This window comes from Syngnathus acus, chromosome 17 (genome assembly GCF_901709675.1).
Source record: "Syngnathus acus chromosome 17, fSynAcu1.2, whole genome shotgun sequence".
In the NCBI taxonomy this organism is placed as follows: Eukaryota; Metazoa; Chordata; class Actinopteri; order Syngnathiformes; family Syngnathidae; genus Syngnathus; species Syngnathus acus.
The window spans coordinates 8,687,413-8,713,857 of NC_051102.1; the positions used below are offsets into that span (position 1 = coordinate 8,687,413).

General features: G+C 43.2%; 2 protein-coding genes across 8 annotated transcripts; one reads left to right on the top strand and one right to left on the bottom strand.

Moving 5' to 3' along the window:
- Positions 1-322: 322 nt before the first annotated feature.
- LOC119137349 (phosphatase and actin regulator 1-like) lies at positions 323-20,277 on the bottom strand. Of its 5 annotated transcripts, XR_005100895.1 has the most exons (13): positions 14,989-15,428; positions 12,306-12,470; positions 8,938-9,018; positions 8,386-8,589; positions 7,872-8,217; positions 6,257-6,450; positions 5,843-5,999; positions 4,541-4,596; positions 3,586-3,647; positions 2,766-2,906; positions 1,989-2,065; positions 1,610-1,870; positions 323-1,486 (listed from the first exon to the last, which is right to left on the bottom strand). XR_005100895.1 is itself a non-coding variant. In XM_037276605.1 (12 exons), exons 1-12 carry the CDS (start codon positions 20,167-20,169, stop codon positions 1,855-1,857), a joined length of 1,608 nt encoding a protein of 535 aa, XP_037132500.1. In that variant the 5' UTR covers positions 20,170-20,277; the 3' UTR covers positions 323-1,854. The 5 variants fall into 5 exon arrangements, 4 of the variants coding, with proteins under 4 accessions (XP_037132500.1, XP_037132501.1, XP_037132499.1 ...); XM_037276605.1 differs by lacking the exon at positions 14,989-15,428 and adding an exon at positions 20,061-20,277 and having other exon boundaries at positions 323-1,870; XM_037276606.1 differs by lacking the exon at positions 14,989-15,428 and adding an exon at positions 17,111-17,474 and having other exon boundaries at positions 323-1,870.
- A 438-nt stretch (positions 20,278-20,715) lies between these two features.
- On the top strand, positions 20,716-24,869 carry LOC119137330 (NAD-dependent protein deacylase sirtuin-5, mitochondrial-like). Of its 3 annotated transcripts, XM_037276571.1 has the most exons (10): positions 20,774-20,844; positions 20,965-21,038; positions 21,907-22,011; positions 22,263-22,396; positions 22,583-22,808; positions 22,894-22,981; positions 23,062-23,115; positions 23,607-23,730; positions 23,808-23,923; positions 24,035-24,869. In XM_037276571.1, coding segments are annotated over exons 2-10 (921 nt in total). In that variant the 5' UTR covers positions 20,774-20,844; positions 20,965-21,037; the 3' UTR covers positions 24,108-24,869. The 3 variants fall into 3 exon arrangements, with proteins under 3 accessions (XP_037132467.1, XP_037132466.1, XP_037132468.1); XM_037276572.1 differs by lacking the exon at positions 20,965-21,038 and having other exon boundaries at positions 20,716-20,844; XM_037276573.1 differs by lacking the exons at positions 20,774-20,844; positions 20,965-21,038 and adding an exon at positions 21,321-21,343.
- Positions 24,870-26,445: the final 1,576 nt, after the last annotated feature.

Genomic DNA, 26,445 nt, shown 5'->3' on the forward strand with positions numbered 1-26,445 from the left:
GAAGAATGCTTGGAATATCTGTCATTTGTGACACAAAAATAGTGTATGATATGCAAAAACGAAAATTTCCATTTAGCAAGCAATATGAAGATGTAAAACGACGTGGCAGGCTTTGGCAGGCCCCCAAGATTTGACTTCATATTTGTGTGAGTTTGTCTGCAGTGGTGTAGACTCTAGTGGATAATCGCTCCCGATAATCTTTAATAATTGGGGGATTGCTCACTTTGATTGCAAGGGATGGAAAACCCGATCTCATACCTGCTAAAAATCAAAAACTATGGCGGAATTGGTTATCGCTACAATAAAAAACATACAGTAGAAATGCATTCAGAAATGGGATTTTAATTTGCAATATGTATCTTTTACATGGCATTCTGTATTCCAAAAGGGTTGGCCGAGGGAGTGGAATAACACTTTGAAATGTATTGAGCGTCTCCAATTTCCATATGAGAAGGAAAAAGTTATTGCGGAGTTCATTTTCCTTCCTTTTTTTGTTTTGAATATCAGTGAGGCTAGTAGACCGGCAAAACTCTTTTACAAAGTGAACTGACCTGTGCTCCAAATGAATACAACACCCATGCAAACCACACAGCTTGAAATTAATCTCCAAGGGAGAAGACATACTATATTTCCCACACCTGACATACAATTCACATCTTAATTCAATGTATTACAGAAAAAAAACATGGAGTGCCCACAAAGCTTTAGTGGCAGTGCAAATGACTTGAATGAGGAAGTTTAAAAATCAGTCCATTAAAATGCACTTATTGTCCAGAATTGTGGCTATGTTCAATTTGTACTGAGGCAGATATCGAATTGGCTCAGTGGAGATGACAGCAGGAAACTTCATCCTGGCACACAACGCTGTCGAAAATAATAATGCATAAACTGCATAAGCACTGTTTAAAAAAAAAAAAAAAAAAGACAGTGGCATATTGTTCAACCCTTTATGAGAAAAGGCTATTGCTTGTAAAAAGAAAGCATACAATAAAATGCAGGTTATGAGGGATAAATACTAATATAAAAAAAAAAAAGACAAAAAACACTGCAATTAGTCTTGCTCTTGGTATTATGTCAAAATACTTCCACCCAAAGACCAGCGACATCTACATTTAAGCCTCGATCTCCCCCCAAAAATATTTAAAAAATGAAATATAAAACATATGCACATCGGTCAGATGCATTTTTTTTTTTTTTTTACATAAAATGTACACAATTCTGACACGAGTGAATGAAATATAATTTGTGACTTGATCAATATAAACAAAATGTACATTTGGAGAGAGCAACCCCCCCCGGATTCACAGTTAGCGACTTGGATGACAACAGTGTCGGTACAGTACAGGACATGGGAAGAACAGAACTGTAGAGGACGCTATAGCGTTGCAACCAAATCAAATACTGTATTGCACAAAGTGACATGACTTTCTCCCCGCCAATGCGGTGGAAGATGGATGGCCCCCCCTTGTGGCAACGCTGCATCCTCCTGCACAGTTCAGGAGCATGGTGGGGGGGACATCATCATCAAGATGAAGCATTGTGACAAGTCTGCCGGTGACTAATGTTCTGTCTCCGCCTGAAGCCAGTAAACGGACAGCTGAGCGCCTACCTGAGAGCTCAGCGTGGCGACGTTTCAGTGAGCTAATTCCACAAAACGGGTTGGCTGAAGTGACTGACGTGCTACTACAGCGGGTGGTGGCCTAACTGGTTGGTGGGTGTCGTACCGACGGGATTGTCTAGAAGGGGGGGGCAAAAAGGCATTGAGAAGACCTTATCAAAGAAAACGGGCACCGTTTGACTGTCCAGCACTTAAGGTTCTACCCCTGCAGCACTGCTTGACGCAGTGATGGTCAACTATGGTCGGTGAAACCTGGAAGGGAAAAAAAAATAAGGGAAACATTTCAGAATATTTTGACGCTCAGCAAGTGTATCTCCAAGCAGTGCATGCAGATAGAGACGTGGAGGCATTGAGTTAGGCGGCAACTTACCTGGTTAAATGACGACTCGACTCGTGCACTTCCATCTCGTTGCTCTTGAAGTCGTTGAGCTCTTTTCGTATAGCTGCCTGCACATTTAAAAACACAACTGAGCAAAATGAAATGCTAACTTTGTCACTTTTTTTTTTTTTTCCTGAAAATGTGCACATACGAAACACCATCCAAGCGTGAAAAAAATATGACTGAAAAATAGATGCACTGCAAGAAATGTTTCAGCAGGGGGCACTGTGATGCAACGATACTATTATCTCTTAAAAATGTGACTGATATGATGCAGTTTTAATATACATTTAATATTTTAAATGCCTGTCTATTTTGGGTCACTTCAGGAAAAAAATCATCAAATTTCAAAGCAAAAGAATAACATTATTATCTCTTACTCGCAGCCACGTTCCTGAAAGAGGAAGGGGAAAATATTAAAAATGCGCCTTTGATGTCGGGAGCGGGAAGGAAGACAGACATGTCTACGGCTCGCCGTCCCCAGGCGCCCCTTGTCCAATTCCTCCTTTACGTAAGCCGAGCTATTGCGTCATCAAAACAGTCAGTGAGTTCTACGAGTGGTCCTCAGGTGTGATCTTGCGTGCTCAAAAGGCTCACGAGCCAAGCAAAAAGGGCTTCGGGGCCTTTGACTCCCAGGAGTGTTAAGTCTGAAATAACACTGTCAAGTTCCACCACCACGTCAGCTAGGAGTGGCCTAAAAGTCGATTCATTTTCTATGAAATATTTATAATAGCAATAAAACGCATAATAGGAGGAAGCACTACTGGCCTTGTCAGCCGCGGTGAGTCGGGTCCAGGGCTTATCCGCCCGCCGGTCGTAGTCCTGGGCGTCTGAGACCTCCACGTAGTCGCTGAATCGGATGAGGATTTTGGCCTGTCTGAGCTCCTCCACGGTGGGCCTCTGGCTCAGCTACAACAACAAAAACAGCAGTGTTGAAAAATGTGCCGCCTTCACCAGATGTTGAGACATTTGCTCCATCAGGCATGAAATTACTTACCTGCACAGAGTACCGGGAATCCATTTGAAGGTGGGCATTTTTTTTTTTTTAAAGTTAAGTGACTATTTTGAAGTGTTTGAGAAAGTAAATGTCTTTCTGCAAATCACAAATTGGCTTTTTTCCTGAACCACCACTAGATGGCACCAAAATCCAGTCTAATAAAAAAGTAGTCATTTGGTGCCCGCTTGCTGAATCCATAGGTAATTAGAAACTGTATTTCATTCTTATTTTTATGTAATTACAATCAATTTAATAAAACTGCTCCGTTGATAGTCATGTGAAATTAAACTTTGCTGAGGTCTTTTGAAGGAAATATGCCCAGAATAATCTGACTTGAAAACCAAATTGGGGGAGCTTGATATTGAAATTGCCGTAGTATTAACAAGATATACAGCAGACGTAAGATTTTTTTTATTTGTCAAGAGGGGAACGCCTGCAGGAAGTGTTGCTTAATTGAAAGAGACAGGAACACGCTCAACGGGGTCCAAAGGTTTGGCGGCCGACATGCTGCCGGGGCCAAGGGCAACAAGGACGCGGATCTCCCCGGGAACACAAAACAACGCGATTTCTTGTTCTGCTGAGTTCGCTCACCTTGCGAGTCAGCCGTCGCTTGATCTCCCGCTTCTCCTCGATTTCCTCCTGCTCGTTGCGTGCTGCGGAGAAGGAGGAGCGTTACTGCGGTTGTGCAATTAATAACGAGGGGTGCAAACAGGCATTCCGCCTAATGTGGCCAATTAGAGAGCAACCCGATACGAAATCCAATATGCTTGTGTAACCTCAAATAGCTTTCATCATTAGCTCTTTAATAGCATTAGCGATGCGCGTCGGGGGAGCGCGATTGCTTTGTTCTCCCAAGTTTTCCCTTTGGTGCGCGCTCATGATTGCATGATTAGCCAATTGGATCAAAATAGAAATCCCTCCTTATTAATATGGATGCATGTGTTATAAAGTGGCCAAGATTGTCATCTTGTGATGTTAGCGTGTTAGCATTTCCCCCCCAAGTCTCCTGAGTACTAATTACATGCAAAGACTCCGCCTTAGCATGTCTGATATTAACATATGCTCTCTGGATAAATCTGATTAATCTTATTCATTTTTTTGACATAATGTCATGTACTTTTTGGTTGCTCCCTTGCTTTCCACCGCACTCCTACAGGCCATGACGTAAAATCCTCACTAGCATGTAAACAAAGCGCTCCTCCGTTTTTGATTTAACCTTGCACGCTCGCGAGCAACGGAGGAGGCCGTGCTGGTAAATTCTTTGACTTTTTTCCCCCCCAATGTCGTCTCGTCTGCGGAGCCTCCGGGTGGAGCGGGAAGTGTTGGTAAATCACACTTTGATGTGAAAGTCACAGAGCACCCCGGCAACGGGGCTGCGAATCTCTGATACAGCCGAGCTAAGAGTCTGCCCGGCTCGACTTCCTCGGGGAAGCCCGCTCCACTGCCGCAACCAAATGAACTGTTAGCGTTCCAAATGTTTCCATCTATGTAAACATTCCACAAAACTGTCTGCGTGTGTTGACGTGCAAAGAGTAAAAATGCTCACGTTTGAGGATATTCCTCTGCTCCAGCTCTTCCGCCGTCGGTCTCTGACTCAAGCGCCTGGTAAAGAAAAAAACACAAATCATCCATGGTTAGCAGAGTAATTGACATGTAAATGCTCTAAGAAACACAAGACAGAATTTCTGAAGAGGATTAAAATAAAAAAAAATCTAGTTGACGGCAATGGACGTCAACGGCACTTTTACAAGCTGCCTTGAAACAGGTCTCTAAAAATAAAAAACGATGCTCTAATGATGATCAAGTCTGCTCAACCTGGCAATAAAAAGACGACCTTACAGGGCACAACGCTGCCAAAGAAACGGAAAGCGAGAGGATGAGATTTTTTTTTTTTTTTTTTGGAAGCATGACAAGAAAGCGGGCAGGCCTTCTGGGAACATGCACCGTGTTCCAATCGCAGAAGGAACGGCTGATTCGTGCGGATGATAATCTAATATTCCCTTCCTCGCTTGCAACCATATTGCCGACTTCTCCTATCGTTCGTAAATTGCTGCATTCGAGGTGGCGCTGCGATGTGGAGCAATCGGGTAGAGATGCTTTGCGGTGATTCGGTGTGATGCGCGAGCTACGGCGAGAAGACGAGGGGAGGGGAGGGGGGGGGGACGTGCTGCCAAAATTAGGTCAGCACCATTTTAAGAGCCTCATTTCAGTGAGATAAAGAATTTATCCTTGTTGGATTTTAAAATGGAAACATGAAAGGGGAGAAAGAAGCGTTTGAATAAGAAAGCGGGGTGCTCATATTTCCTTCAGCTTTATAGTGACTCGGAATTGGAAGTCTTGTCAGTTCAAATGAAGACAGAATGTTCATTTTGGCAGACGGGAAGAGTGAGTGCCGTTTCCAAAATCTTGTTGACTTATGAGCAGTATTGGGATGTGCAGTCACGGTTGAAATAAAAAGCTTGATGCCATACAATATGAATTATTAGTTATAATTTGTCATTTGTCCTAATTTGGTGACACTATGTGTACTTAGGCAACAATCGAACCATCACGACCCTGTGGTGTGCCCCCAGCCCATTCTAGTAAAAAATGGGAACGAGTTAGGGCGGGGAAAAAATTCTGTTTGCGTCGCCATAAATAAAATATTCTGTTATCCTTCAGTCTGAAGTTGGCTGGTTCTCAAGAGCTTCTCCGTTTTATGTCATTCTTTACAATCCCGCAGTAACTCAGAAGTCTTGCACTTCTCACAATTCAGAGAGAAATAAGCGACTTTTACTTTTAATTAGGGACACGGTCCTGAATTACAATACTTGGCCAACGCAAGCAGCCGCTAAGCTAGCTAGCTTACCTCGTGAGTTTGGTGCCAATCTGCTGCCTGGACTCCAGCCGCTCCTCATCCGTCTGCACTGGCAGAATGTTCTTCTCCTCCAGCTCCCTCTTGGACGGACGGTTGCTCAACTTGATAGCCAGCGAGTCTTTGCGGAGCACCTTCTGAGCCAGCGTGCCTGAAATTCAACGGCAGGTGTGAATAGAAATTGAGGAAGCGCTGGAGGTAAAAAAAAAAAAAAAAAGCTTACCACTACAGCACTAAATAATGGATGGGTAAATAACAGAAGGGGCACAAGAATGTTTTTAATATTTTACCAAAGTCCCAAAAGTGCTTAAGTGAAACTCCAGAATACATACGAGGTCTTGTAAAACTGTCTTCCGCCCCATTAGCATATTAAACCACTCCTGCTTTCAATGCACAATCTCAACTCACTTGTAAATATGGAGTCGTCGTCCTCATCGTAGTCATCGTCATCCACGTCATCCTCATCCTTGTACATGCTAGGCAGATCTTCATAGTCAGATTCGCTGGGCATGTTTTCCTTGTCGTCTTCGTAGTCAACGATCACCGACGGCACTTCCCGTCTGTCCTGAGGAGCGCACTGACTGCTGACGTGTAGCAAAGAGCTAGGAGAGAAAGCAAAATGATATTTTTTTTGTTTTTTTAAGGAATTACGGCTCACTTTGTTCTGGCCTTTATCAAATGAAAAAAGGGGCCACATATAGCCCACGGGCCGCATGTTTCCTCTCCCTTGAGTTCCATGTATTTCTGATACGTTGAGGTATGGCTTCCTTCCCATCGGTTTCATCCGATGACCCGACGCCGTTACATAACCGTTTCCCCTCTTTCGGACTAATTGTACGCAGTGCCATGAGCATTTTCCAGTTACAAGCCCTCTCAAATGGCTTTTGGCGACAAGACGGCAGCCGAGGAGCTTACGTAAGATCCAATCAGATTTCATGTGGCTTTTCTGCAAACAGGAAGGTAGTAAGGAGCTCTTGCAAAGGAGCAGCTGATCGCGTTATGTCAGGCCGACTTGATGCCGGGGACGCCTACGCTGCGCGCGAGCTTGTGCCCACACAACCACAAACACACACACCGAGTTCAAATCAATCTAGCCATGCTGCGCTGTGTTCAGTCGAATTTTGGAGCGGCGCGGCCTCGTCGCGGCGTATTTGATATTAACGGGCAACCTGACGTACACACACACCTGATAAACTACATGCATGTTAGGACTAAAATTGTATTTATGCTCAAATTAGAAGCATTTCAAGTAGTAAAGGAATATTATTACCGTATTTTCCGACCTATAAGGCGCACCTAAAAACCTAAAATTTTCTCAAAAGCCGACAGTGCGCCTTATAGTCCGGTGCGCCTTATATATGGACCAAATTCCTAAATTTAAACTGGCCCGAAGCATTGTGTCATGAAATCAATCATAAGTGGCCCGCTGAAGACTATGAATCATGAATCAAAAAGACTATGGATCATTATTTTTGTGATTATAAAGTAATTTGTTGCGTCTGAAGTTGAAATAAAACAGATAAAATGGAGAATGATTTGATTTGGATTAAAAATCGGACATTAATGGTGCGCCTTATAGTCCGATGCGGCCTTATATAAGGACAAAGTTTTAAAATGGGCCATTCATTGAAGGTGCGCCTTATAGTCCGGTGCGCCTTATAGTCCGGAAAATACGGTAAGTCTTGATTTACACTGTATGGGGATGTACAAAATTGAATATCCTCAGATTGGAATCAAGCCAGGTCAACTAAATGCTTGGAAATATTTGGATAATCAATGATTACTCCCTTGTTGTCTTTGCTGTCCTGAGACTTGAGTCATTTATATGCACTTAAGGCGCAACATTTTGGTCCCGGTATCCCAAATCTAAACGGGAAGTGGGCACTTGGACCTGCGGTGTAAATCCAGCCAAACTAGCCAGCACAAGACGCATGGGAATAAATGCCCAACGCTGATCCATAATCCCGCCCTGCTTCTGCTTCACTATCGGCTTTACTGACCCCGACGTCGGGGGGCGACTTACCTCTCAAACCTCTGCATGGACAGCGCCAGCGTTTTGTTGAGCTCCTCGATGATGCGGCTCGGCCCGTGCAAGCTGCCGTACTGCAGCTGCAGAGGATGACCGTGGTTCTGGTGGAGAGCCGACAGCGCGGCAAACTGCGAGGGCAGCAGGCTGCCGTGGTGGCCCGGCATCACCTGGGCTAGGCCGCACTTTTGGGACATACCGCCGAGGGGGTTGGGGGAGGGAGACGGGGACGTGGCGCAGTCCAGTCCACCCGGAGGCACGCAAATCATGACTTTCTTGGGCGGGAGGGGCGGCGAGTGCTTTGCCCCGGGCATGCAGGGCAACTTCATTGGCTGGCAAGAATCTGGAGAGGAATCATAACGCGACGTTATTCAGACAAACAAACAAAGCTCGTGGAGCTCAGACGCGCCCTGATGGAATTAGGTCAGCCTAATACCACTTTGCGCTGACTGACAGATTGACGACGGGAGGATTGAATAAAAGTACGGCAATATTTAGAACATTGGCTGACCTGTGCAATGGTTTGGGATGCGAGCAAAAGGCTTGGGAGGGAGAGCCGGCGGCTGTTTGTGGTACAGCGGCGGCTTGGCGGGGTTGTCCTGAAGGTCGCCTGCGTAGCTGACAGACTTCTTGGGGGCTAGGAGCATGGACGACTTGATGGGGGGCTCCTGAGCGCAGACTCCGCCGTCCATGGAGGAGCGAAATTCACCTGTTGCTGAGCGGATGGAGGGAGGGGCAATCAGTAAATAAATAAACGAATGAATAAAAAAAATAAAATACAAAGAAGCAAGAATCTGCATGAAGCACCTTGCCTGCCCCAAAGTGCTTTTATATAAGCATATAAATCCCACCCCCCCAAAAAAAATGTATAATGAAAGATTCTATCAGCAGATAGCCTGCGTGAGATTTGGAGTGCACTTCAGAGATTGCTGATTAATGAAGAATTCAAAGAACAGCCAGGAGCTGACGAGTTTTCATCTGACAGGCATAATTTGAAAGAAAAGAAGAAAAAGAAAGGGGGGGGGGGGGTGCCATTATGATGATGTGGTATGAAGCGGCTCACCTTTTTCAAAGATCTCCTTTAGCACTCCCCTCTTGATCAGCTCATCTCGAGTTTGGCGCATGGACATCTTCCTCTCCAGTGCTGGGTGAGCAGGAAAGGGGAGGAGATTTATTCAACCATCCATTTGCTGTAACCTCACAGCACGTAAATTTGATCATCTAATCTTCTATAAACTGGAATGTCCAACTTTCCAATGTTTCAATACTACTTGCTGTTCAGAATTTTTTTTTAAAAAATTAAAAATTGCATTCATTTGTAGTCTGCACACGGTCGAGCGGAACATCTCCCGCTCGATCATCGCTATCTAGTCCGGCTTGATTAACGTACAAGCGGAGGAAATTGAGTTGAACAACGCTGAATTGTGAACACTTGATAAAGAGAGGCGATAAAAGCACAAAACCCAAAGAACAACATTTTTACTCTTGCTGCATAATGCACAAAATGATCTATTTTTAGGCTCCCGAGCATGGAAGGGCCTAAGTGTGTCGGGAAGGCTTGAGCAAAGAATCCTTGTTTGAAAAATCTACGCCCGGCCTGAAAACCAATTAAGAAAGTGGAATGAGGATGATCTGCAACACTCAAACGAATCCTCACTGTCCATTTACAGCATTTGTGGCCTCTAATTAACTCAGACGGAGTGAGCGTGGATTAAACTAGCATACGAAGCGTTGCGATTAGGAAACGAGTCTGCAAAAACGCTCCAGACTTGATTTTCGTCCGGTAAAATGATTCTTTCACATCAATAAGCGGGGTAATTCATTATTTGGTCGAATGTTTAAATATGCTAACAATGAAATGGTCAGTTCTTTTTTTTTTAAAGCACCTGTTGGACCGCTTTACACTTCATGCCAAGTATAAACCAGCAAGGGTGGAGCGAGGGCAAAACCTGTCAGAAAAGGACGGACGGGATTATACTTCAGTTTCATCCAATATGAAAAGTAATGACGCAAAGCTTGACATGACATAACAGGGATGGACGCTGTTACGCAACGCCATTAAGTCAAACGCTTAATGAGGACGCATCTTTGACAGTCATTGTATTTTTTTTTTTTTTTTGCCAGATATATATCCAACCTGCACGCTGGAGCTACTCTGCCCAAAAATAGATTCATGGGTAGAAAGCTTAAGCTCGCAATTGCGGGAGATTTCATCAGAAAGAGCCTAAGGAGCGCGAAAAGACATTCGCTGCAAATACTGACATATTGTGAAAACCTCGCAATAGATTGCCTGGAGTCACACGTTATTACAAAATTACTCATATTGGCCCATCTGAACTAGGCGCGATCACCCCCCCCCTTTTTTGTAACCCCCCTGCTGCGGATTACTCGTTTTATTTCCACTGCGCAAATTGATTGAATGAATAGCGATGACGCCTACACGCTGGCATTTTGTGACAGTCCCGCAGCCTGCGTGGCCTTTTTTTGACCCTGTGGATTATGCCGCGTCCTTGTTTGTTGATTATGCAAGAAGCCTTTTATCATCAATAACTGGCATGGAACGATCGCTTTACGGTAATTGTATTATGACACGTTTACCGTACACGCGTTCCTGCTTTTTTTTTTTTTTTACCATGTGGATTATTTCGATTATGCAAGTTATCAATAATTGCCAATGAATGGTCATAAAAGACTAATTATACAACATAATGCATTCAGGCATCATTGAGCATTCCATGGACTTTTGATCACCGTATATTAAAATATAAAAAAAGATATATTATATAAAAAAAAAAAAGCATCATAAAGAAGAAGAAATAAACAAGTCACTCTGGAGTATAAATCATATTTGGGGGTGAAATTTATTTTACAAATTACAACTGTAAAGCTAAAGCCGACTGATGTGCTGAACGGCCGTCAGCGCTAAAGTAGAATGGTGCTAATCAAGATTTAGCCTTAAAATAAAATTCTATTTTAGGACGCCCCTGTGTGGAGTTGGAAGGGGCCCCGAGTAGCCACTCAATCTGCAGCGCGAGATGAGAGGATTAGGCGCTCATCAGAGACTCGGCTCAGGGCATATTAAATCAGACTGGCATATCTGAGCGCTGCCCGTATTGATCTGCGAATGCTTCACTTCCACTGCAAAGTGACCCAGATAGTCGGAACACGTTCTACCAAAGCCCAGAGGCTCAACCGTGACTATTTATTTTTATTTTTTTTGTTGTTGTTCCTGAGACAATCCTCAAAGATCGAAAAAGAGGGTATTAAAACTTTCATGGGGATTTATCAATGAGAAGCTCGGGCATTAACGGAAAAAACATCAGAGGCTTGGCTAAAACTCATTGAGATGCGGACGGTTGGGCTTTCAATCTGGATTTGGGCCTCTCACACATAAACACAAACAAACACAGAGACATAAAAAAACTGCCTCAATTGCATCAAGACTGCTGATCAATTCTCCACCGTCGCTGAATTCCTAATGACCTATTTATTTGTAGTTTGCTCTAGTACCCGATGACAGAACCAAGAAAGAAAAAAAGTATTGAAGCGATTGCGTATCCGTTTTCCTTCAACGAAGGTCAATGTGGCGATCTTGCCGAGCGTCTCCGCGTTGACTGATTACAAGCGGCAAATGTGCCATTTTCCATTTTAACGGCGATCGATTTGGAACGGGGTTCAAAAGGTCCATCCGTGTCGATACGGCTTGCTGAATGAGATGAGCGGCGATGACCTCCTCCTCTTAATAGCGCCGCTTTCTGCCTTGTTTTGAAATCTCATTTTGGCTTCTAATCAAAATGCAGCTAAGTAAATGTAAAAGTACAATTAAGGCTAATGATTGCTCCATTACAAAACTTTTGAAATGAACAAACGGTGAGATCGCCGACAGAAAAAGCAATGAAGTCACGGGGTCATAAAATGCTCGGAGCACTTAACGGCTGGCCGGCACCCACTCGGTGCGACGCCATCCGACTCCTGCGGGGCAGATTTGCTAGCTAGCTAGCCAGAGGACAGCGAGGTGAGCTGATGCAGATACTTGATTCATCCCCGAGAAATGTGCTGACTTTTAATGGATTGCCACAATTTGCTTTGATGAAGCCATCAGTTTCCCTGATGATGAATGCGCTCCTTCAATGAGCTTCGGGAAGGCACTTATCGAGCGTTCACACACACATTTCTGCGGGAAGAGCAATTTGTTGTTTTTACTTTTCAACACAATTTTCCACACCTCCCTCAATTTACAGCGACGGTGCTGAGCTGAGCCTTCGAGCTGCATGTGAACTAAATTCTCTGGAAAAATAAAACGTTTCACTCAAAAGGTCAAAAGACGTGGAGAGACAAGGGAGGAACAATTCCCGTGACCCAGAATTGAAATATCCACATCCCGCTTGCCTACTAGCGTTGTCAAAAATGGCTTATTTTGATGAAACATACCGGCCGAAGTCTGCTTGAACTTGTCGCTCTTCTTCTTCCTCCATTTCCAGGGTTTGAGGAGGCGTCCCAGCGTGGCCAGCCTGCTCCGACATCGGATGGGCGGCGTGTGGGCGCCGGAAACCAACGACTCGGATCGCATCACGGCCAGCCTCTCGACCTCCTCGGCTGCGAGGGAGCAAACAATAGACAGAAAGGTGAGGATAGTGTGATGTCGGTGCCAAAAGATGCAGCACTTAAGCGCACTTAAGTCCGAGCGGGATGCATCTGGGCCAAGTCGCCTCCAGAATTCTCAAGTAACTGGATGAGCATCAAAAAAAGAAAACAATCCTGCATAACAGACTGCGTTTAAAAAAAAAAAAAATGCAGTTCCCTCTCAAATATTTATTCTAATAGAACACAACCATAAAATAGAAATAAAGAATATCCTAATATCCTGAAAGGATGTAATATTGCTGCTAATTTTTGGACTCATCAGTACGTCAGCCACACTCCAAAATGCCAAACATTATACGCTTCAAGTGTTTTACATAAATATGCCAAACACTTTGCAAGCTAAACAGCGCATCAAGAAGAACTCTTGCTGAGCTTCATTCAATATTTACACGACGACACCCTTTAGAGTGCCGTGTTTGATTACGCTGCATCAAAAATTGTTTAGTTGCAAGCTATGGCAAAGTTGTCGAATCTGAACGTTTCAAACAGCTCCCTAAAGTAAACAGCGATCATATTGCCGTCTCACTCAACACTGGATTGATTACATGGGTCGGTCAGCTAAGCATTAGCAACCAAGATGGCGGCGCACAAAATGGCGGCGCACAAAAGGCCAAGCTCATAACTAATCAGTAGAGTTGCTTGAAACGTGTTATGTATCACGCACCAAAAAACAACATTTCAAACTTATAAAGTTATCATGTGCGAATATTAGCAACTTTAAAAAAACAAAACAAAGACACAACAAATTAATTTATCGACATTAACATGCTTTGTTTACTTTTTTGCTTAATCAAATGGAATGACAGTTGTCACGAGAAAGTACCGTATTTTCCGCATTATAAGGTGCACCTAAAAACCTCAAAATTTCTCAAAAGCCGACAGTGGGCCTTATAATCAGGTGCGCCTTATATATGGACCAATATTGAGCCACTACAGCAGGCGTGTCCAAAGTCCGGCCCGCGGCCCAAATATATATATCCTATATCTGGACAAAGTTTTAAAATGGGCCATTCATTGAAGGTGCGCTTTATAATCCGGCGCGCCTTATAGTGCAGAAAATACGGTACATTTCCCTTTCTGTGGTGTTTCCAGGAAATATAAAATGCTCTATCAAGCAAAACGGAAAACGCTGACATGACCTGGCTGCTTCATGTGTGGACATGCGCAGCGACCTCTAACCAAGTGTGAAATGCGCGTCAAGGTCAGCACATCGCTCGGCATGAACACCGCCGTTTGCCAATCCAACACAAACGTGTCACTTGAGAAGCTAGTCAGCCGCCACCGCCACCACCCCGAGGTGTTGTAGGACAAGACAGCTCACGGCCCATTACTTGACTGCTCTGCTCCTTCACGACCGACGTCGGGAGACCAAACACCGACGTCACGTCGGCTGATAAATAACAATGCAGATTGAATCCAGGCGGATTTCAAACAACTTCATTCAAAAGCTTCGAGTGAGATAGGAGGGAATTTACACCGAGGAGCATCCGGCATCCAACCAGCTTCAAATGAACAAACTGGGTTTTTAAAAAAAAAAAAAAAAAAAACACCATCGGCAGTGAGTTCATTGTGTGACAACAAACTGTCAAAAGAAGCTGTTGCTGGGGCAAAATGACAAAAATAGCGCTATAAAAGACACGGCGATGTTTGATACATCGTGGTGATCCTTACGTTGCCGTTCTGAAGACAATCTCAGAATGAGTGCTGATGATCATTTTGGTAATGTCATGACATCATTGCAGCTTTTCTGTATGATCTTTTGACAAAAAGATTTTGGGGTGCGCCAAAGTCTTTTTGTCAAAAGTCCAATATTCAAGAACTTATGATTGAGAATGTAATTTTTTTTTTTTTTTAATGAGAACACTTGTTCCCAGGTTGAGTTCTCCTCAAACGCTGAGAAATTCTGCTACAGAAAAAAAGGTGTAAAATAGCTTAAATATGTACAAAATATGCAATGCAATTTAAAAAAATATAAGAGATTAAATAAATTCCCTGAAGAAATGATGGTGGATAAAAATAAATGTATATAAAAAATTTAACACAGAAATGCATGAAAAAGTGCTTCTACTCATCCATAAAGAGCTAAAAATAAATGGCACGTTTTTGAAGGCAGGTGATCCTTTTGTGGCTGCCTCGGTATGTCCGCAACACCCAACAGTGAATAATAAATGACATTACCGTAAACATTTGTTTGCATCCCAAGAGGCCTGAGAGATGTCATGAGACTCAACTGGAAATGCCTTATAGGGGCCATCTCTATGTATTTATTTTTATTTCATTTTTTTTACCCTAAGCCGTTTAGTAACAGGAAACATGCAACAAATATGAAGTTATAAAGCGCACGAGTGGACGCATGGAGCGATTAAGACGACGATGATGAGGGAAAGTGTGTGTACTGTGAATCCTCCTGTCTGTAGGCGCCGCAGGGCCCCCCCGGGGTGCACGCACACGCCGCCGCCGGCCCACTCACCGTCCTGCGTGTCGTTCCCGCGGCTGCAGTTGCTGCAAATGTGCTTGATTTCCTTGCCGATATGACAGTGGATGGCGAAGGGCGTGTTATTATTGTTGTTGTTGTGCGCGTCGACGCCGTGCTGGCTTTTCTTTCCGCCCAGGGACATGATTTTAGCCAGGCTGAAGGCGTTTTTCTTGGGCTTCTCCGCGGCCAGGGCCACCGCTGAGGGGGCGGGCACCGCGTTGTGCCCGGCGAGCCACCAGGCGCCGTGCATGGCGGTAGGCGCTGGGTCCGCGCTCGGGTAGTGCGCCGTCCTGAACATCCTAGCTCCGGCCCTGCTTGAAGCAACGTGGAGCGCAAGTGCGACTTGACGGACGGCGGTGCAGCGCTGCAGTCTGCGGTGGAGCCTATTGTGGCTAATCCACCATCGGGGAGAGAAGCAGCGCGTCGCTCTGATTGGCTGAGCCGTGCGGGCCCTCTAATAGGCAAGTGCAAGCTTTTTATGCCCGGTCACGTGAACGACGCGCGCGCGCATGCGCACACAGACGTCCAAGCTTGCAGAGAGAACTGCTTGCGGACGATAATTAGGCCAATCAAAAAGAGTTCATCGTTATCTCACTTTGTTAATTATTCCAAATACTGTCATCGTTTTAGAACGTGAGCAGAACACTGAATTGTTGCTGTTCACAAATGATAGGGACCAAGCCCCATCAAAATGGAAATCCGAAAATGATTGACATCAGTTTTCAATCAGTATTCTACAAGGTCCTCATGTGAGCTACTGACCCAGTTCCATCATCACAACACACACCTGACCCATATGGCTACTAATAGATTTGACATTCATATTACCAATCATGGTATTAATATTACTTTTATGTTCCAACAACCAATACGTCTATCTCTGGTCTTCATCATACTTGTGTATGCTACGTTTCCATGCCACTCTAGTTGATCTCCAGATTATTGGGGACTGGGGGATGGTTTGACGATCAGAGTGCGAGCAATAGGGATTATCCACAATTGACCACCTACAATCAAGCCACGGAGGCCACGGACACTGCAATGCCTCACTTATTCATGAGTTGCGAAAAAGACAAAGGACAAGAATGTAATGCAGGCAGAGTAACAGACAAGCATCCGGGGAGTAGATTCATCCAAATCAAAGTCCAGAGAAGCAGCACTGGGAGTTTGGTCAGCACTTCAAATGGCTTAAGATCAAATGAAAGGCCCATTAAAGATTCCTGATAGGCCTTGGTGGTACTTTATCAGCAGTTGCGGGTAATTGTGTAATCGCTGTCAAATATTGGGAGGGATCAGACTCCCAAATTGGTTTGAACTGGCTTACAATGTTGTGATGCAGGTTTTATTTGAAAAGAAAGGGAAAAAAATGAAAAGGTTGTGAGTGGACAGCCTGTCAGCACAAATCTGCTGTTCCTTCTGTCCATATCGCTGTGTCCCTCCCTACCCATCTGTCATTCTCACCCTGCATTCATCCACACAATGTGCTGCTTTGCTGAATAAAAGCAAACTTGAAAAAAAAAATGTAGTTCAGTACTTCAATTTAAAAACAACAATTCTTCTGCAATTTAGAAGTGGTTGTGAATATCATTGAGTTGCTTCAAGAGAAGGGCAAAACTCATGCAGTGGCACTTTCATCAGTTTCCATTCATTCGATACAGTAGCCTTTACAATGCTGCCAGCTAGCGGCCATATTAGTAACTTCAACAAACACTTAAATACTTTCCTTGAACTCTGTACATTCTTTACATCCATTCCGTGAATATTCCCATCCCAATGATATTTTAATAGAGTTCCTATTTCTTTTAAGTCATTTTCTGTTTTCGGTAAGGTTACAAAAAAAGGCCAATTGTAGGGGAAGAAAATGTTTGAAAAAGAAAAAAAAAGGGTCTATGAAGCTTTCAAACGTCATTAAGTCACATCATTCAAAGACGATCTTACGTATGGTAAAGCCTGCTATTTATGTCCTTTATGTCCTTTACATACTACAGCTTTCCGGTCTAGTGTATATTTTTGTTCAATAAAGATGTAGGGGGTCAATTAGACCCAATTACGTTCCAGAAAACTTGAATTCCGTATATGTATAGCCTTTAAATACTGAAAAGAAAATCTAATTTACCTGTTAAATGTTGGATCCGCTTACCGCATCCACGTCCAAGCACATTTGCAACATCCATTGTGTGAATGTTTCCACTCCACTGCCGGTGCATTAAAAAAAAAAAAGAGAAGACGGTAACCAAATGTAAACGGCTCCGTGCGTGCGTGATGATTGCCACACAAGTTACGTCAGACGTTTTCCCATGGTTGAGATCTTTGCTGCCAGCCAATGTCCAAACATTTTTGACCACAGTTGCAATAATATCTGATTTTTACTGCGCCACATAAAAAACCGTCGAATTTAATATTTGGCAGCGTGTCTGCCGATTTAACCATAGATTGCAAAGTCGTTTGACGGCAGCAACGACGCATTCAACTTCAACGTTCACTTGCCTGCTGCTGTCTCCGCTCCACTAGAGGGCAGTAGTACTCCTTCCATTCTATGCACAGACCCGTCCCCTCACACTTTTTTTTTCCCCACAACAGCCACAACCACAATCATACACATATTGTTCATTGATATACATTCACATCTGGCATTTGTGAGGTTCTTGTGCAAAACAAAATGATAATTTGGGGAAGGATTACTTTTTGTGTGTGTTTTACTGCAGAGATAACACTGAGTCACTGCTGAGTGCTGCATTGCAGCTTGGACTGAACTGACTTGGGAGTATTTGTTGAAGGGACACTTACTCAGCAGAAATGCAGCAACAGTGAGAGCAGCACTGGGGACAGCAACAATAAATAAATGCCACTCAACATTTATCACACTCATTTAATGGATGCCTCTCTTTCTCTTAAAGACCGCGTGACTGATTACAATAACACTGCTTCATTTGTTTTATGTGCAAATAATTGCGTGGATGTGTGAACTTGAATGATTTGATTATAATCAAGATGTGTGATGTCCAATTAAGACTTTGACAAATAAATGCCACCCCCAAATAAATGTCTTCCTTTTTTTTTCCATTTGGGAAAATGAATAATAGATTGTAAAAAAATACAACTAAAACAAGTTGGAACAAGTGTAGAGTCTTATTACTCGTAAACAAGTTCCCGCCTCAGCAAAATCAGATTCACACACTTCATTTTTGTTCACACATGGACGAACGGTGAATTACAATGACCCGTGGATCGATGGCGCCCACCACTACAGTATTCTCTCTGTCCTCACTCGCTTAAATATTGCATTGGCTTTTCTTGCCTCTCTGTGCCCAATGAGCTGACACACACACACTATAAATATCAGCCACAAGCATATTGTCATGCAGCTTCCTTTCTGCTTGCTTGCTGGTAAAACACGCACACACACAAAGGATTATTATTTCTCGGCTGGCTTGTGGGAAGCACATCACAGTCAGGAGCCGTTCCCATTTCCATCAAGTGTGCCACAGAAGAGCCGTTAAATGAGACTGAAAGGAGCACACAGTTCCATTCTTATTGAAATCGTATTTCTTTTTCTCTCCATACTCTCGGATATTGCATGACTATTTTTACTCGTATTTCCCCCAGATTGATGTTTTATTCAGCACAAGAAGGCCCGGCCCGCACGCAGCCGAGCGGGGAAGATGGATGTGTATTTTTTAAGATGCAAGACTTAAAACAGTCAGTTTATGTGCGTGTTTGAGGCTTAACTAGTCTTGCCGCCTCCTACCGGCACTCCTGTTGTGATGAACCCGGCACAATGCTTGGCTAACTGAATTTAGCTTTCCTCTCTACCCCAATATTTTTTAGGTAATCTATTTTTTTTCCACAATTTAAAACTGTTCTAAGGTGTCTTATTGACATACTGTATCTGTAATATGCACTGAAAGGTTTGCTCAATGTTGTTAGCGAAGCTAATGCTAATCTGGGCTTCCAACAAAACTCAATGCAGCTTTGCTTACCTTGTGGTTTGATGTATAACATACGTAGTTATACAATATTAGTTTTGACACTACTAATGAAAGCCTCTTCTATTTCTATTCTAAATTGCAATCCACATATGGCTGAATGTTGTCTTTATTTTGCCAAGCTCTTTTTGGGTAAAAATGAAAGTGTTGTTCTTCCATCTGACAAATTCTCACACAAAGCTCATCCAAAAGCCACAACCTTGCCCACCAGCCTTTCAGTTTCCTTGGCGATAAGCAAGCTAAATTCTGCTCTACTTCTTCAGGTGGAAGTGAGTCAACAGTGCTGTTGTACACGTCGCCCCCGTAGCGTCCGCACGCTCGACGGGTTTGTTGTAGAGTCGAGAGAGATAACAAATGTACAATGTTAACCACAACAAGCTGCTCTCAATAGAACTCACACACACACAACGATGGTTGCTGTGTTTTGGACCTCAAGTGTCTGTTTGTGCAGGCCTTTTCTTTCTAAATAAAAAGGATTCATTCATCTGATTGTGCTCGCCCGAAAAAGGTTTATTTACACAACTGCAGATGAGGTGGCGATAAGCACATGCTATCTATCTATCTATCTATCTATCTATCTATCTATCTATCTATCTATCTATCTATCTATCTATCTTGGTCTTAACGACACATGACAGCACCATATGGATGTGGCATGTACAACAACACAGCTTAGTGACTGCCACACACACACACACACACACCACCCAAAATGTCACCATAGCAACGGGATGCGACCTGCCTTGTAAAACATAACGTATAAATAATAAGAGTGCATTGCAGGGTGCAAAAAGCAATGCATTTGTGCGTGTGCGTGTGTTTGACCACCAACAGCACAACATGGGGGCTAGTCCAGGACACGTTGACGCCTCTTCTCCTTACGTAATCGCGCTGGTAGTAATTACCAAGCATTAAAAAAGCTTCAGCATTTTGCTGTATGAGTCCACAAAGTTGCGTAACATCTCAGTCCCATCCGCCGCGGGGAATGGACGCAGCCCAAATTCAGCAGTAATACATCAGCGTATGTGGTTTGGGTTTGATCGTCAGCATGACGACATAACGTAAAAAGGATGGTCCTACCTGTCCGCAGGTTGAAGGAGAATCGGGCTTCGACCAAATAGGGGGTGTCTCTCCTGGAGCGCAATCTGCGGATCAGTCGGCGGTCAGTGCTGTCCGGTGTGGTCGCCATCAACCCGAGCCAGGGCCCACCGATAATTGCTCGCCGACTGGGGCGAGCTTCACAGCTTCACCACAGTGGCGGCCACGCTGGGATGAAGATGTCGATGAAGAAGAGGAGGAGGAGGAGGAGGGAGTTGGAGGGGAGCGAGCTAGAGAGAGAGAGCGAGAGAGAGAGAGCGAGAGAGAGAGAGAGAGAGAGAATTCATAGATAGATAGATAGATAGATAGATAGATAGATAGATAGATAGATAGATAGATAGATAGATAGATAGATAGATAGATAGATAGATAGATAGATAGATAGATAGATAGAATAGTCCACTATATTTATATAATCTTCCTTCAAGAAGCAGCACCATCACTATTTAGTTATAATAAGAACACATATACTAATAAAACATATGCAAACATCTTAAACATAAAATCTGTGGAATGAAAAAAGCAACAAAAAAGCTATATTAAAAAAATACAAAAACGTATGTTTTGGGGGTAAATTGGTCAACTTGAATACAGTGTTTTTATTAATTTGTAAAAAAAAAAAAAATCCCAGCAGAGGTCACTCGCTCCTCCCTTACGACTTTTAAAAGCGGCACGACACTTGGATGAGATTTACGACTATTAATTGTGGCCAGCAGAGTTGAACTGGATCAAGCACGGTCGTTTGCCAAAGAACTACAAAATAAAGGTAACTGCGTCGCGAACATATGAGCAATTAAAAGTCTTATTAGTGTCCACGACCACCACTCGTTTCTAAAGTGGGCTTTACGACACTCGGGTTAAGATTTACGTTAGTTATTTGTGGCAGGCAAGAAAAGTAAACAAGCCATCCCTTGAGGTCGCTTTTCGAGTTCGTTGACACCAAAGAGCTACAAAATAGAAGTAAGTGAATATATAACCAACGAAGAATCTTTTAACTTTCCATTATGGTGAAACAATTCCTTTAAACAACACGTTTTAAAAAGTTCCTGTTTGCACGGACACAAAAGTAGTAAATAAGGTAACTTCTCGGGAAGTTTCTAAATTCTAAACTAAATTCTTTATATTAACATAATCGGAAACTCTATTTGTATCAAATATGTCGGTCAACATTTTCTCCAAGGAACTCGTTTTAATCAGTTCCTTTTTATACAGCGAGCATTTGCCCGACCGTCGCACATCAACACATCGCGAGATTTCAACGGCAGGCAAACAAATACAATAATCTCATTTATTCTCGCTCGATGTTAGTTTTTCCTTTGAAAGTCATTGCAACGCCAACATTAATAAAAACTACAGTCCGTGAATCTGGAAGCCATTCTTGCATTTGCCGAATTTTAGATTTCAGAGTTGATATGACAAGCCAAGTTGTTTAATCTTGTAAAACCTGTTCGGACACAATTTAGGGAGTGTTTGCTCTTCTGCACCCATAAAGCAACATGGTAGTTATTGTGAAAACTGAAATCACATCGCAGTCCAAAATATTAACCCATCAGATTGGGTTAATAGTCCTATTCATATGCTATTTATTTATTTATTTATTTATTTATTTATTTATTTATTTACTTACTTACTTACTTACTTACTTACTTACTTACTTACTTACCACAGTTCATATTTATGCAAACCTGCAACAACTATACTTTTCCTTCAACAACTATACTTTTTTGGTGAATGCTAAGGGCATTATTATTATTGTCCTCTGCCCTTATTTGACTCTTGAATCTGTATAAAGTATAATGTACTATTTTCTTTTTGACCTCTATTTCAGTGACAATGCTGCTTCAGCGTCGAGCTATTGTGTCATTCGGCCTCCGCTTGTATTGCAGTCATGCGACCAGCGGACCTTTGGCGGAAAAGACGAGCTCCAGCTCAGGTAGCAGGAAGCCACTTTGTGGGAGAGAGAGTTTTTGTTGTGATATTTCATTATTCATAAAAGTAACACACTATAAAAGTCATACAATGTTGTGAATTTTATTTATTTATGTGTGCATGTCTGATTCAATTCATTTTAGCATAGTGTCGTTCCAGTGACTGGTTAAGAATAGGAGTAAAATTCCGTCCTACAGCTGTCATACTTCTTATGCATCCAATATTCAATTTTGGAATTGTTTGCTTGTTTTCTAGACATGTCTGAATTCCGAAAGGTCTTTTCTAAAGCCCAGCACGTAGCCATCATCACCGGGGCCGGTGTGAGCGCTGAGAGCGGGGTCCCAACATTCCGGGGTGAACATGAGAAATGGAGGAAATGGCAGTCCCAAGTGTGTGCTTTTTTTTAATTTAAGACAGATATATCTCAGCAACTTTTCATCAAATTTGTTTCGGCACAGACAGCCAGTAAAGTTAGGTTATTTGTTGCATATTTCACGTGATTGATGTTACGCTTCCCTTTCATTTCCATTGAAGTCAATTGAAACCACTGCCAATCTATCTCTTGGATTTGACAGGACCTGGCTTCCCCGGAGGCCTTCTCTCGCTACCCATCACGTGTCTGGGAGTTCTACCATCACAGGCGAGAGGTGGCGTTGAGCAAGAAGCCCAACGCTGCGCACCTGGCCATAGCGGAGTGCGAGGCCCGGCTGAAAAAGCAAGGCCGTCAAGTGGTGGTCATCACGCAGTGCATCGACGACCTGCACCAGCAGGCGGGCTCCAAACACGTGCTTAGGATTCACGGTGGGTGGACTGAAAAAATGAATTTGCTATCAGTAACTATTAGTTGATAAATTGTGTGTGATGAACCCGTCGTGTCTAAGTGCAGGCAGCCTGACAGAGACGCGCTGCGTGAGTTGCGGCGATGTGGACGTCAACAGGCGCAGCCCGATATGTGCGGCCCTCAAGAACAAGGGGTACACACAAATGTGTTTTTATTCTAAAAGCACAACGCGCACTTTGCTCTTCCATGTTCACCATTTTTCTTCTCGTGCAGTTCACCTGACCCAAATGTGCCCGATGCTGACATTCCAGTGGATAAACTGCCAAGGTGAGTCAAGTGGAGTGTGACAAGTGGCTGCCATCACTGTGGAATTTTTCAATATTGAGAAATAAGGACGTTTTATTGGTTTATCAGAATTTTTGAGGTTTTTCCCAATGGCACAATATAATTTGTTCCCCATTTTCAACTTTAGCCTCCCATTTCATGAAGTGTAGTGGGCTCTCAACTTCCTACTTACGCAAGGTAACCACTAGAGGGCAGTGATGTTCTAAGGCTGGATTTGCCCTGCAGGTCCAAATGCCTGTTTTCATGTCCAATGTCAAGTGATACATATGGCTACGTACACATTGACAGAACACAGAAAACAACACACCCCAAAACATAAGTTGAAGTCATTTTGGTGACTATTTAAAAAGCCCCAAAAAAGAAAACCCACTGTTATTCCACCTTACGCCACAAGCCAGCACAGAAGAAACCGACTTATGGCTCCGACGACTTTGAATTTAATCACCGAAAAGCTTGACTGTGCTTTTAACAAGGTGTTCCGAAAGCGATTGCAACGGTCTGCTGAGGCCCAACGTTGTGTTTTTCGGAGAGACCTTGGACTCTCACCTCCTGACCAAGGTGGAAAAAGAACTGGAAATCTGTGATCTTTGTCTGGTGGTAAGTAGTGTGCATGTGAAACACTCGTGTGGTACATTTCACATATTCTAACTTGGGGCTGTCGTTCCCCCCGCTAGGTGGGTACGTCGTCAATCGTTTACCCGGCGGCCATGTTCGGTCCCCAGGTGGCGTCCAGGGGCGTCCCCGTGGCGGAATTCAACCTACGAGCAACACCAAAGTCCGAGTACTTCACGTAAGTGGATCGTACAAGAGGATCAAATGATGCGGGAGATGTTGGTGTGACAACATCTTCGCCACCATTTGGCCCTTGTATCCTAGCTCAGATTGTTTTGGTTTGGCGCAGGTACCACTTCCAGGGTCCGTGTGGAACCACACTGCCAGCAGCTTTGGCGCCACACGAGTCCGAGGTGGTCTAAAGCGGTGCTGGGGCAAAAGAGGCTTATTTTTTACTCTTGTTCTATTCCAAGTGTTTGCCTTCGAAGCACTTGGATGCATACGACGTAGCGAGCGCTGCACATCTGTCAATACTTGAATATACCGCTCAATATGGGGAAATGAGATGTAGCCCAACTATATGCAGATTGATTGATGATTGGGGAGAAGGAGTTGTTACACATGCAGTCATTTGCACTTTGTCTACATTATCCTGTAAAGTGGAACTGCTAATTTGCCCCTATTGGAAATAATGTTTCACTTTCATCAAGCTTTCTGTTGAGGTGATGTTTTATGTAACCTTCCTAAAATATTTAACATTCACAAATTAAAATCACAGATACAAAATGTCGAGGGATCAAGAAGGTGTTGGCCGAGGATTGTTATCACACCGTGGTGTTATTTACGTACGTTCTGCTGCTTTACTTTTTGGGGTTGCTGATCTTTGCCGCTTCTATTGTAGATAAATTGTCATCCGATATGAGGTGCTGGGTAGAATGCAACAAGAGGACATTTCTTGCCTTGACCAAATGTTTGCTTTAAACTTTACAGAGCAATATCAGCTCACGTTACACACATTTATTCTCATCGATTATTTTCCGTGCTTTATTCGTACTAACAGGGTAGACAATTGCCAAATTGTCAGTTTATGTTTCACTAAAATTACAATGCACACTTTCTAAACATGTACAGTACTGAAAGTCTGTTCATGCGTAGTCAGCCGGTATTAAAAGATTTCATATGCATTTGCTGGTCTTGCATTGTTTATTCTATTTATGAATCTCCCCAAACTAAGGTGCATAACCATTTTTAACATCTATTTCGAGTTACTGATAGAGACATCGTGCATGGTGACCGATTTACTCATCTTAGTCATTGAATTCAGTGCACATTTATTTAATTCAGATCTGATCGTGACTATTATGACGCCTCGGCCAGTCCCAAAAATGCCCCGTGGCAGCGCCACTGCTGTTTGGCATGACTTGGCATTCGGCCACTAACGGGAAGTGTCTGGCTGTAAACTGCACGGATGGATGGCTGCACGCATGCGGCGCAACATAGTGTGAGCGTGTGCGTAGATGACTATTGATCTGTTTTTTTCTGCGTGTGACTGATTTTCATTCTACTGGCAACTGTTTTGTACAGTGCTGCACACATGATTAGGATTTGTCGTTTTTACTTCAAATGTTGTAGGGCTCCAACTTTCTGTTTATTACGTACTTTTTATAAACGCCAAGAGACGATTGAATATTTTAAAATGTTTTTATTTTCAGAATTTTTAATTATTAGTATTTTATCTTTTTAATATATATATATTTTTTTATATTTTTTAAAATATTTAAAAAATTTAGGGCCTTGTAAAAAATATGTGCCAGTGTACGACTAAAATTTGAGATGCACAAAAAATTAATAGAATAAATATAGCATTAAAAATAACGATAAGCGTTTTAATGAAGAAATCCCACTTTTTGTTTTCCATTAAATGAAACGAAGCCCCATTTAAAGTGATAGTTGCACCACTTAGCGGGCAACTTTGTGAATTACAACTCAATCAAGCCAACGATGGGATATTTTTGGTCCCCAATGAGCTTTTTAGCACCTTTCCAAACGACAATATAACACAACCCCTCCCCCAAATTGTAGAGTTCAGTAACGTGTGGTGCTTCTTAATGAGGGCCATTAAAAAAAACAAAAACACCACACCATGTGCAAGCTGTAAACCCATTGCAGGTATTTTTCTATTTATAGCACATCATAACAACAACACTGAAAGGGAGACGGGTGTGGAATCCTACGCACACTCCCACAAAGTGCAATCTACTCGCAGTGTCATCTTGCTAACCTTTCCCTGAACTGTGCATGTGTGTGTCGGTGCACGTGTGCTTACACAACTCAGCTGCCACGACAAATCCTTAATAGTTAATCCACCCCATCCATTCTCTTCTTATTTTAGGACCTTTGCATTGAAATCTTTATTTTGTGACACAAACGATTAGCTGTGTTATTCTGTGAGGTTGTGTTTGCTGTTTTTGATGTCCAAACAGTGGTGTGTATCCGTGGCCCGCCCCATCGCCTCCCACGCCATGCTGATAGGGAGGGAGTTGTTGTTTGAGCGTGGCGAAGATGGGGGGGGGGGTGGCCCAGGTGCAGGCTAATCTGTTCTCGCTCGCCACTAATTAGGATCCAGGCTAGCGGCCACTTTCTTCCATTATCGATCACTGGCCAGAGAAGTATTTGTCTCCCGTATGGAACACAATCACAAGCCCTTCAGAGGCCTGTTTATCGGAGCTTGTTTATGTCAGTTGGAATTCCGTATTTTCG

What these genes read in the sequence shown, in the direction of transcription:
- LOC119137349 (XM_037276603.1), bottom strand. Translation starts at nt 15,292, where the DNA reads ATGTTCAGGACGGCGCACTACCCGAGCGCGGACCCAGCGCCTACCGCC. An exon ending in CGACGACTCCATATTTACAA is followed by an intron (nt 6,000 to 6,256) that starts GTGAGTTGAGAT and finishes GTTGAATTTCAG; the next exon opens with GCACGCTGGCTCAGAAGGTG. An exon ending in ATTGGCACCAAACTCACGAG is followed by an intron (nt 4,597 to 5,842) that starts GTAAGCTAGCTA and finishes TTTCTTTACCAG; the next exon opens with GCGCTTGAGTCAGAGACCGA.
- LOC119137330 (XM_037276571.1), top strand. An exon ending in GGAGGAAATGGCAGTCCCAA is followed by an intron (nt 22,397 to 22,582) that starts GTGTGTGCTTTT and finishes TGGATTTGACAG; the next exon opens with GACCTGGCTTCCCCGGAGGC. An exon ending in TCTGTGATCTTTGTCTGGTG is followed by an intron (nt 23,731 to 23,807) that starts GTAAGTAGTGTG and finishes TCCCCCCGCTAG; the next exon opens with GTGGGTACGTCGTCAATCGT.